Source organism: Lipotes vexillifer, unplaced genomic scaffold, assembly GCF_000442215.2.
Source record: "Lipotes vexillifer unplaced genomic scaffold, Lipotes_vexillifer_v1.1 scaffold591, whole genome shotgun sequence".
NCBI classification, from domain to species: Eukaryota; Metazoa; Chordata; class Mammalia; order Artiodactyla; family Lipotidae; genus Lipotes; species Lipotes vexillifer.
The window spans coordinates 3,381,999-3,393,565 of NW_006791954.1; the positions used below are offsets into that span (position 1 = coordinate 3,381,999).

Here is an 11,567-nt window from a genome sequence, read left to right on the forward strand (position 1 = left end):
CCCTACACTTGGGGTTGGGGGTCTGCTTCCTCCCTGGAGCTCCTGTTTGCTGGGCTAAGCAACTCCAGGCAGGCAGACACCATGTCTTTCTGATTCATCTCTGATTTCCAGCACCTGGCATGGTGCCTGAAGCAGAATAAATGCCTGGTAAATAATTATGGAAGGAATGAAAAAATGAAAGAAGGAACTCTGCCCAGGTAGGTCATCTCAGTTCTGTACTTGAGTCACTGATGTCCCTGACCCACATGCGGGACTCTACGTACATTCCTGTCGAATCCCATCTGTTGGATTTCAGCTCAACGATCCATGTAGGAACAACTTTTGAATCTCAGTTCTACCATCCAACAGATTTGCCCCCCCTCAAAGCTCTGTGTCATCAGCAAATCTTATCAGCATGCTTTATACATCTTCATCCAACTAGCGGGTGAAAAGATCACACTGGAGCCAAGGACAAAATCCTGTGAATCAGCACTGCCAGTTAAAGAGCCATCTTGTACTAAGTGCTTACGGCCTGCCAGGTGCAAATTCATCTCCTCACTTTCTTTACCTTATTTAATCCTCACAACAAATCCAGTGAGTGGGAACCATTATTACCTCCAGTTTACACACAGACAAACAGTAGCTTAGGCACTAGACTACATCTCCCAGCCTCCCTTGCAGGTAGAAGCGGCCATTCAGCTGAGGGCTAGCGAATGGAATATGAATGGAAGGGGCACATGCTGCTTCCAGACCTGGCCCCTAAAAACCTCCCATGTAAGCTGCTCCATGCAAGGCAGGAACTCCTTTCGAAGTAGATGGAGAATCCTGCCCCCAAGCTCTCTCAAGTGAGCAGTCTGAGCAATGGGTTTGATAACAGGGCAGCGGGTAGGGAGTCTGTGTACTCCCGGAGAACTGAGGCCCCCAGGAAGCTGAGGACCAGACACTCATATGACAGGAGCATAAATACATCCTTTCATCCCTTCTGCCTCTGTACTTTTATATTTCCTTTTATTTTCCTTTAATGTCTCAGTAAAGTTCCTTTTGAAAATTCCAACCCCGCTCCTCTGTGCTGAATAAAAAGGGGCAAAAAGGGGACAGGAAAGTTGGGTAAATGGTATTCCCTGGGCAAGGGGGTTGGCAGCCATCAGTCTACTCGGAGATCTGACAAGAGTTGTCACTCAGCTGTCACACTAGGGGTGATGCAGTGGCTGCCACCAGCTTATTTCCAAGTGGGATGGCCCCTTATTTCATCTCAGCCACAAGGGGTCATGAGAACCTTTGCCCTGTGCATCACTGAAAAGCACATGTACTTAGAGGCTGTGAGCCCAAGACTGAGGGGCAGGGACCCTTTTCAAGTAGCCCCTTGCAAGTGATACAGCCAATTATGACCTTGGTGAGAAAGCTGGGCTCCTCTGAGCAGCCTCCCCGGCTCCGAGTCGCTGACCAGTAGAATCCAAGTCCTCTCTGGGAAGAATTGCGAAAATCTTAATACGGGGCACAGGTGAAGAAGCTGAAGTACAGAGAAGGGCAAAACCTATCGTGATCGAACAGCCTCTCAGTGTTGGAGCTGGACCTCAGGCCCCTTGTGCCCTGAACCACCAAGAGGGAGACCAGATGGAGGAGCAGGGCCTCTGTCTCAGACCCCAGGGACTGACCAGGGAAGGCTGCAGTGGGCAGGGGCCGCTCACTCAGTGGATGGACAGCGGCAGGCAGCTTCTCCCTTCAATGGTGCCAGACAATCGAATCTTGGCTAGACAGCCATTTGTTAAATTTGGAGCAGAGGACTGTCTTCTGTTAACCCTTCCACATCTAAGCATTTGGGGGTGGGGTGTTCTCTATTCCTGGAGCCCTGTTTCAGCTGCACTAGGACGGGAGGAGGGTTCTCCTTGGCTATACCTGGTCTCAGAGATCAGAGACTTGGAGTGGTGGCGACCGTGACTGGTCAGCACCAAGCTGACCGAGCTGGTTACACCTGAAAGCTCCACCCGAATACTCGAGGGTCACTTTGCACGGGTCACAGGCCAGAATGAAAGCAGGCAGAGGGCAGAGTGACATCGGGCAGCTGGACGCATGAGAGGCTGCAGGCCACGGGGAAGCCAGACTGTGGACCGTTAGGAAGCAAGACCGTAGCAAAAGCAGGCATCAAGCCAGAAAAAAAGAAAACAGGAATTGTGCCAGACGGTCAAAGGTTTGTGGGTCACAGAGAAACCAGGCCACAGAGGAGAAGGAAATCAGGCTTCAGAACGTCACCTGTGATTCAGAAGGAAGGGAGCTTCGCCTCCCCGTGAACCCAGGTTGCCGGCCACCCAGGCCGCACCCCCCCGCCCTCCCTCCAAAGCTGGGCCCAGCCTCACTTGAGCTGCTGGGTAATGAGCTCCTCGTCGTTGAGGTAGCGCAGCCGCTCCTCCTCCACTAGGGTGCGCTGCCGCTGCAGCGGGTCCTCCTGCCGCCGCGCCGCCTCCGACACGCGCATGCTCAGCTCCGCCTCCGTGCCCTTCAGCAGCGCGCGCAAAGACTCCAGGTTCTGTAGCTGCGGGACGCAGATGGACCGATGGGCGCGGGTGGGAGGGAACGGAGGCGCGCAGCCGGGAGGGGGCTAGGAGGAGGCAGGCAGAGGAGAGCCCAACGCGGGGCAAGCTCCACGGAAGATACCAATGCTCGGCTGTGGCCGTGAGCAGCAGTGAAAGGGTGGGATGGCGGGGGGCACAGGCCGAGGGCTTAGTTCTGGGGAAGAATAGAGGCAGGAGAACGGCCTGGGATAGTGGAGGGAGGAGTGCCAAGTTGGGCCCTGCAGAAGGCGCAGCTGCATGGCTGTGGCGGTTAGCTGCAGTGAGGGGGTAAGATGGTGGGGGGAGGAGGAAAATGTTTCGTTCTGGGGAAGTATAGAGGCAGGAGAACGGGATAGCGGATATTTGGGCGGCAAGGGGTGGCCCTACGTAGGGGCCCTGCCCACCTTGCGGCTGCATGGCTATGGCTTCGATGAAGGACTCAAGCACTGGGGTTTGATAGAGCTTCCGTGGCTGGGCCGGGAAAACAGTTCTAAGGCCGAGTTGGGGCAAAGGTGGGGGTGGGCGAGATCTTACCCATTGCCCAGATGGCAACTCTCTGCCCCCTCTCCAGCCTGTCTCTACTCATTATTCTCACCTGACGGGCCCTGGGATACTCTCGAGGAGCGGGCACAGCGATGCCAGGCTCCTGACTGGTGGGACCATCTGCCAGGCGGGGCGGGCCCGGGAAGACTGTGTGGGCTCAGGAAGGGAGAGCTGAGGGGATCTGGGGGAAGGGCTTCCGCCCAAGGGAGGGGAGGGGGGTAGAGAATGCGGGACAGGAAGGGACAGGGACTGCCCTGAGGGATACTGACCGGAGAAGGGGGCTCAGTGAGGTGGATTGGGGCTTCAGGAGAGCGGTGAGGATTGAGGAAAGGGGCAAGAGGGCTCAGTGAGGGGGACCCGGGCGAGGGATGGGGGCTTGGTGAGGGAGTAGAGACAGCGAGGTGGCGAGAGTTCGAGGAGGGTTTCGGAGAGCACCCCAGTGAGCGGCGGAGGGCCTCGGGATGGGGCAGACTCGCAGGAAGGAGTTTCGTGGGTGGGTTATGGCGGGGCGGGGTTTGAGGAAGCGGGGTACAGGGCGAGGCCCCGGAGAGGGTGGTACCTGGAGCTTCCGCAATTGCTGAAGCTGGCTGCGCAGGTCATTGGTGCTGTTCTGCAGGCCACGCAGGTGTAGCTGCATCTGCAAACGGTTGATGGCAGTGGGCTGCCCCGCAGGCGTGCTGCTGGCTGAGGGCGGGGGAGGGCCGGACACTGGGGTGGCCCCGCTGCTCCGGCTGCCTGACCCGCAGGCTGCAGACAGGGACCACGAGGACGGGAGAAAGGGAATAAATTGTGAGCCTGGGGTAAAGTCCTCCCCACTCCTGACCCCACACAGCAGCCACAGAGAGACGTGGCTCTGGCTCCCTGCCCCAACTAGTGGTCAGCCCTGTGCGAGGAGCAAAGCGCCGGAGCGAAGGCATCTTGGTCTAAGGTGACTACTCATTTATCCACTGAAGCCTGGTGATGTAGCCACTTTACAGATTAGGAATCTGAGGCTCAGAGAGGGCAAGAACCTGTGGGGGAGGGGAGAAGGGTCACTCACGTGCTGAGGGGGTGGCTGCTCCATTGGAGCCTTCAATCTTCTCACTGTGGCACAGGGAAAAGATGGCCATCAGGGGGTCCAGGCCCCAGACTGTCAAAGCTGGGTGAGACCTTAACATAAACTCCTCCAGTCCCCTGATCTCAGGATGGAGTCCCAGAGAAGGGAGGCGATTCACCCAGGGCAAAATGATGAGACATTGTCTGAGCTGAGCCCAGGGCTCCTGCTGCTCGCTTTCCCTCCCTCTTGCCCACCCACATGCCTTGGCAGCGGTGCTGGGAGAAAAACCTCACCTGGGGGTCTCTGGCTCCGAACCTCGCAGTAGGGCACTCTGCACCAGGCCAGTGAGGCTGGCAATTTGCTTCTCCATGGCCTCCATTCGCTCCCTGGGGAAGACGGTGGCTTTGAGCAATCCCATCTCTGGGCATGGGGTCCCTCCTGCCCAGCGCCCCATTCCTAAGATGGATAATTAGAGGAAATACCATTCCCTCCCCAGCCACCAGCACACAGACAATTCAAAGGGTCCCACTGCCTAAGGATCCACAGCCTACCCCCAACATTGGAAAGGCCCTTCCCCGTCTGACAGTCACCCCCTCCCTCTCCAGACTCATCTCTCATCACTGGCTCCCTAATGGGCCCCACCCAGGCCACTCTGGGTCTCTGCACATGTATTCCCCCTGCCAGCATGCCCTCCTCCCTACCCTCTCCTCTGAAGCCATCCCAGAGTCCCCAGCAGCCTTGAGGAGTACACCCTCCCAAGGGAAGAACAATTATTTTTTGCTGTGTCTCCCTCACTAGGCAGGGCAGGAACCGTGTTTGCTCAGCTTGGCATACACAGTGGCCAGTGCAGTGCCTGGCACACAGGCCACGAGAAAGCTGTGTGAATGAATCGTTTCTTCTCACCTCTTAGCAGTGCTGCTTGAGGGCAGAGGGGGGCAGCTCAGTGGCCTGGTTACCTCCTCCAGCCTTGCACCCTTAGCAGGGAGCTGAATGATGGGCAAGTGTTCCCCAGCTCGGAGGCTACTTAAAGAAATGTGCCTCTCTCCCCATCCCCACTTCTTACCAGCACCCCCTCCCCAGTGGACTTCAGCCGGCCCTGTGCTGGACAGCTCTCATGGCGGCACATTCTGTGTCTGAGCAGGAAAGGCACTAAATAAAGAGTTCTGCTTCAGCCTCAATTTTAGTTGGGGAAACTGAGGCTCAGGGACCGGATGCAAACCCAGGTCTCCAGGGTCCTTGTCTGGGGCCCTCTCATCCAGCTCTCAGGCTTTGCAGATGAAACGTCTTTGCAGTGCCTTCCCTGCCACGGCCAAGATACTCTGGCGACCCCTGAAGGCTACTCCGGGTCTACAAGGATTCCCGGGTCTGAGAGTCCAGGACACAATCTGCCACGGACTCTGCCGTGTCCCCTCTCCCCACCCCACCCGCGCAGCCCCGGGCCTCGCCAGCGTCCCTCACCTGGTCTCCGTGTCCTTGGCTGGCACAGGCGGCCCGAACCCAACGAGCGGGCGCTCCCCAGGCCCGGGGAAGAGCTCGGGAGGGGGAGCTCCAGCCGTCGAGGAGCCCCCCGTGCTGCGGGTCTTGCCTCCGGGGCTCTCGGCGAAGACCGACGAGGAGCCTGAGTCCTTGCGGAAGGACTGGCGCACCGGCGAGCCGCGGCTGGGCGGCCCCGAGTAGGGGCTGTGCGGCGGCGGGGGGCCCCCGGGGGGCGCAGCCACGTCGGCCAGCTTCTGCGGCGACGAGGGCGGCAGGCGGAAGCCGTAGCCGTCGCCGTAGAGCGGGCCGCCTCCGGCCGCCGCCTTGTACAGCGAGTCCTCCAGGTCGGACTGCAGCGCGGCGGCCGAGTAAGTGCTGAGTGAGCGCACCGAGCCGCGCTTGTACAGGCCACCGGCGCCCGGGTAGGCGAATGGGTCGCCGGCGGCCGCGGCCAGGCTCAGGCGGCCCTCGTGGAGCAGCCCGTAGGGGTCGGCGTAGAGGCCCTCGCCCTTCACCAGCACCATGCCGCCCGCCTTGCCCGCCAGGTCCTCATCCGGCTTCACGTCGCGCCGCTCCAGGATGGCGCTGGGGCTCGGGCTAACGCCCGGGGCAGCGGGGACGCTTCCCAGCCGCTCGGCCGCGTGGTGCACGGGGCTGCCGGCGTAGGAGGGCGGGCGCCCCCCGGCGTACGACAGGCGCGAGCGGGACGGCGAGCCCGACGGCAGCCCCGACGGTAGCCCCGGCGGCGGCGAACCGGAGGCCAGGTGCGGCGCCGGCGACAGGTTGTTGAGGCGCCGCGTGGGCGACGACTCCCGCGACGCATACACCATCTCTCTCTGTGCAGAAGACAGCCCCCGAACCCCACAGGGCTGGTCACAAAGGGGGATCCCTTGCTTCTTACTTGAGGAGCCAGCAGCTCCCCCCGACGCTTAGGAAGTCCCTTCTGTTCTCTGCCTTCCCGCCCTCCTGCTGCGTCTTGGGCCCCTTTCCCTTCAGGGCTCCCAGCACGGAGGAAGAAGTGGTGGAGGGAGAGGCACCAGAGGGGCGACCCCCAGCCCACCCTATGGTGGGGGATGGGAAGCGAAAAGGTAAGGGGCGGCTCCTGAGAGAGGACTCCTAGAATATTTAGAAGCGGGTTCGAGAAATCTGATCGGACAAGAGGGGAAAGTGGCAGATGAGGGGAAGGACTCATCCATGACTCCACAATTAATGGAGGCCACCCTCTGCTTCAGCCTCCACATTTCCTTCTCCAAAGCTGTCCTTGGTGACAAGTGACTAGACTCTGTGCTCCTGGACCCCATCTGCCCAGCCTCCCCAATGCCCGGGGCCTCCCCAGCCATACCCGGAGGTCCCCGTTGGTGAGGTGTGAGCCAGGGAAAGCGGCGTAGAGTGGCTCCTTCCTATAGATCTTGATAATACTGCGGTCCTGGATGTCCCTGGGGGAGGGAGGGGTGCAGAGGGTCACCATCCCCCAGCCCTGTGATGAGGAGAGGAAGCTGCTCCAGGCAGAGGGAAGAGGGGTGGCCAAGGAGGGCCGCGAGCCCCAACCCCTTCCTAACTCCTCGCTCAGTGGATCTCGTGCCTCGGGCTGCCTGCCACCAACACACACACACTCAGCAGCTTCCACCCCGCACACCTCCTCGGCCTCACGAGCCATTTTCAGGTTAGCTCAAGCCAAGGCCAATCAGCAGGGGTGGATGATTTAAAGGGAGGGGGTGGGGCCGGGATGACCGAAGAAGGGGGCGGGGCGGTAGGGCTCCGGGAGGAGAGGGGTTAGGGCTGAGGTTGGGTCAGGAGGGGGCTGGGGGATGACCTGCGGCGTCGAACCCCCCCTCAGAGGAGGAGTATGGGGAGGCCCACCCCATCCCCCCCCGGGGCCACGCCCACCGGACGTCCTCCAACTCGTAGAAGACGTTGCGAGCCTCGTCCTTGATGAGGATGGCTGTGTTGGGCGACTTCAGCATGCCCATGGTGAGCTTCTGCGGGAACATGTGCGCGATGAGTGCGTGCAGCGTGTCCAGGCTGCTGACCTCGTGCGTGATGTGCACGCGCCGAGTCTCCTCCCCGAACTGCAGGAACAGCACCCCTGCGAAGGAGACGCCGCCCTCGCTGTCAGGGCCGCTATCACCACCACGCCGGCGGCCCGGGGAGCCTTGGGGAGCCGCGCTGGTCCCGCAGAGGCAGGGTCTGAGGCCGGATGCCGCCCCGGAGTGCAGGTGCACCCAGGCACTCCTCATGCTGCCGGCCCCTCAAGGCACCTCCTCGACCCCACGCAGGTTGGAGTCTGGACGAGGAAATGGAATTGGAGGCAGGAGCAGGTGGGGCAGAAACTGAGAGTGAGTTGTGGTTGCTTTGGGGGAGACAGGTGAGAAGGGAGGGGATGAAGGAAAGAGGGGCTGCTGAAGCGGGTGAGAGAGACGCCTAAGGGAGAGGGGAGGCTTGGAGAGAGAGGGACAGGGCAGGGGGTGCTGAGGGAGAGAGAAGTGAAGGGAGAAAGTTGGAAAGGGAGCCACAGAGGAGGGAGAGGCCTTGTGCGGAGGAGATTGCTGGGGGGAGGCGGGGAGGATGCGTATGGGGGAAGGGAGCCAGAGGCTTACTAGAAAGATGGTTGAGGAGAGAGGGAGTGATAAAGGGGATGGAGAGGGTTCCAGGGTGAGCAGAGAAGAGGGAGGAGCCAGTAGCCTGGAGGGAAGATGCACAAGCAGTACCTGGTGAGCGCAGCTTGGTCTGGCTGGCTGAGCGGGAGAGGGGCAGGCTCTGTCGGAAGCGGTTCATCCTACTGAAGCCCAGGGGCAGCTCCGCCTCCGACATGGTCTCCAGTGACTCAGCGGAGGCGTACGACAGCTTGGCCGCCTGGTCTGCCAGCCCAGGCTGGGCTCCCTGAGTGTGGCGCGAGCTGCGGGTCTGCAGGGGCAGGGCGGGGCAAGAGGAACCAGGAATGACCCCTTCACTCTGCCCACTGCCCCCATCCAGGCCCAGGGAGCCCCAGCCAACCAGCCAGTGAGACACACACACACACACCCCGGAGGGTCTCCTGGATTCCAGACTCTCGCTGTGTGGCTGCAGGAGAGTTCCCCAACCGCTTGGGGCCTTGGCCTCCCCGGGACACCCAGCAGGTAAGGAGTGGGCAAAGGACTCAGGCACCCTGGGAAGCCAGACAAGAAACCATCTGAGCCGGAGCCATGGGCACACCTGCTATTTTAAGCTTCCAAAGAACAACAAGAACACGAATTTGTCACCGAGGTGAGCCGCAGAATCATTGAGCAAATTGGGGCATTAGTTCCAGACATTAATTAAGCGGCGGATTCACGAGCAATGAACTTATCCTTCGTGGAGTTCAGAGGGTTGGGGTGGGGGTGGGAAGCAGGGAGAAAGCAGAGAGCTAGGGACCCCAGGATCCCAGCTCTGGGAGGTATGGGCCCTCACAGAGCTGGGAACAATGTCCTGGACTTAGAGTGACTGGGAGGACCACCTCCAAACCTCCCAAAGCCAGGTGGACCCCAGTTTCACACAGACTACCTGCCTAGTACATGCAGTGCACATGCTCAGCCCACACGAGCGCATGGCATAAGTGCCAGGCCTCAGCCCCTCCCTGCGTGGCACATGCTGCCACACAGCCAACCTACCTGGCTAGCCTCCCAGAAAAGCCTCCTCCAGTACCAACATAGCAGCCCCTTGCCCTGAAGCCACAAGCTGAGGGTGATATCTGACTGGGGCTAGGGAAGGCTGTCACCCAGTGACCATCCCCTGCCCCAGGGACAGCTCGATTACTCTCTCCTTGGGAGAGGGGACACCCTGATTTCAATTGCACTTCAAGAGCCTACTTCTGGCTGAAAGCTGGGGCTGTCACTCAGGGCCACAGCTCCTGCCAGTCTGCTCCAGCCCCTCCCCTCAAACCTGGTTGCTGTCAGAAACCCATCTATTTAAGGGAGAAAGATAATCAGATCTACATCATTCCCTGTTATGTAACGTTATATATATATTAGATGTATCACACATATACATGTTATCAAGAAAAAAATCATGTTGCCCCATTGTATTTTTCTATAAAATAAACTGCCTATCTTCAACAGCAACAAATCATTCAAAACCATTAACACTGGTTATCTTGGGGTTGAGACAGAGCATCCCCTTTCTACTTTATACATTTTTCTGCCAGGTGAACTTTGCACAATCAGAATGTATCATTTTTATAATTTGTTTAAAAACAGTAAATTATCTCTAAAAAGGAAGTATTTATTCTCCTCCTCAGCTCCCTCCATCCCCAAGTCCTGATTAACACCTAATTAATCTCCATCTTCATATTAACTCAATTTAATGTTCCAGTCGGATTAGCACTCTCGAAAAGAGAGAGCATCTTCCTCTGATGGGCAGTGTGCCCAGCTGTCCCCAAAGTGTCCTCAAGGGCTTGGAGATATAGCAGGTCAGATTTGGGGACATTAGCGGGCATCCAGCCTCAAGCACAATGCCTTGACCAGTGGGTGGGCATGGTTCTGGGGAGGAGGGAGGCAGCGTAGCAACTGGACCCACTGGGGGAATGCCTGTGCCCAGACTTTGGACCCTGCAGCTCAGTTCTAGGCTGATCACCAGTGCCGGCCTACTCCCTTCTCTCTTCCCAGTGTGGGGAACCAGGCCTGGTCTGGTGGTCATGAGGTTGCCAGGCAACTGGAAGGTCAGTGGTTGCCAGGCTAGTATGGATGAGGGGCTACAGAATTCAGGCAAAATGAGGCAGCTAGCAGGGATGAAGAGTAGGGGGTGGCCACGGTGCCTGGGGGGGCACAAGTGAGTTGCCAATAAGAAGATGGAACAGGGGCCAGAATGAAGGAGGGGCAGGGATCCTAGGGACTGAGAAGGCAGCCCAGGGAACCCTGCGATGAGATGCCCACATTCCTTGCCCCACCAGTTCCTGTCTCCATCCTGGCCTCCTGGGCCCCTTTCCATTCTCACAGCCTTTGTAGAAAACCCTCTTGAGAAGAGAGAAAGCCCATTAGCATGTCTCTCCAGCCCTGGGCTGGGACAACAGAGCAGAAAAACAGTGAGACATCCAGAAGGACTTCCTGACTAGAGGAAGACAGCAAGAGAACAAAACAGTAATTTAAGCGGAGCTCTCCAAAGATAGGAAAGGTCTTCCCAAAGATCGGAAGCAGTGAGCACCGGTCCCTGGAGATGCTCCAGTGAGGAACCGATGACTCCTGGTCAGAGATCAGGCAGACGGAACCCTGAGTGGGGCAGTCAGACTAGGATCTGAGATTCCCAAAAGCTGTCCACAGGCTAGGACAGAATCACTTGGGAGCTTTTAAAAACACTCTTTCCATTGCCCCACATCCCACATTCACTAAATCTGAATCTCTGGGGCTGCTTGGAGCCGGTTCAAGGTTTTTGACAAGTGCCCAAGGTGATTCTGAGTTGGGAATCGAGTCGGTATCCAGGATGCTAATAGCTAATGAGGTAAGGCTCACCATGAGCCAGGCACTGTGCTTAAGACATGCAGTCTCGTGTTTCTTCTACCTTTAGAACAACTCTATGATGTAGATACTGTTCCATTTTATGGAGGAGAAACCAAGGCTCAGAGAATTATGTAACTTGCCCCAGGCCACCCAGCTAGTTAGTAGCAGACTGGAATTCACCACCAGGCAGCCTGGCCCTTGGCCCCGTGCATTGAACCACTACGCTCCACTGCTTCCTCCGAAAAGGCTGCACGCCTGATGCCACAACTGTACAATTCCCTGATTCTCTGATTCAAGAACTTTTCTCTGGGAGGATGCATGCAAACAATATGCTTGGAGCAAGAAGACACTGCGGGGTGGGCTTCCCTGGTGGCGCAGTGGTTGAGAGTCCGCCTGCCGATGCAGGGGACACGGGTTCGTGCCCCGGTCCGGGAAGATCACACATGCCGCGGAGCGGCTGGGCCCGTGAGCCATGGCCGCTGAGCCTGTGCGTCCAGAGCCTGTGCTCCGCAACGGGTGAGGCCACAACAGTGAGAG

The 11,567-nt window shown here is 58.6% G+C and overlaps 1 protein-coding gene across 1 annotated transcript in view; it reads right to left on the reverse strand.

Moving 5' to 3' along the window:
* Positions 1–11,567, reverse strand: part of SRCIN1 (SRC kinase signaling inhibitor 1) — a 41,792-nt gene that overhangs the window by 17,774 nt on the left and 12,451 nt on the right. The window contains exons 3-10 of the mRNA XM_007465139.1: positions 8,292–8,487; positions 7,471–7,669; positions 6,926–7,019; positions 5,566–6,419; positions 4,401–4,493; positions 4,111–4,154; positions 3,631–3,818; positions 2,334–2,509 (exon numbers count right to left, since the gene is read on the reverse strand). Of these exons, the coding sequence (XP_007465201.1) occupies positions 2,334–2,509; positions 3,631–3,818; positions 4,111–4,154; positions 4,401–4,493; positions 5,566–6,419; positions 6,926–7,019; positions 7,471–7,669; positions 8,292–8,487 (1,844 nt within the window). The remainder of the gene's footprint in view (positions 1–2,333; positions 2,510–3,630; positions 3,819–4,110; positions 4,155–4,400; positions 4,494–5,565; positions 6,420–6,925; positions 7,020–7,470; positions 7,670–8,291; positions 8,488–11,567) is intronic.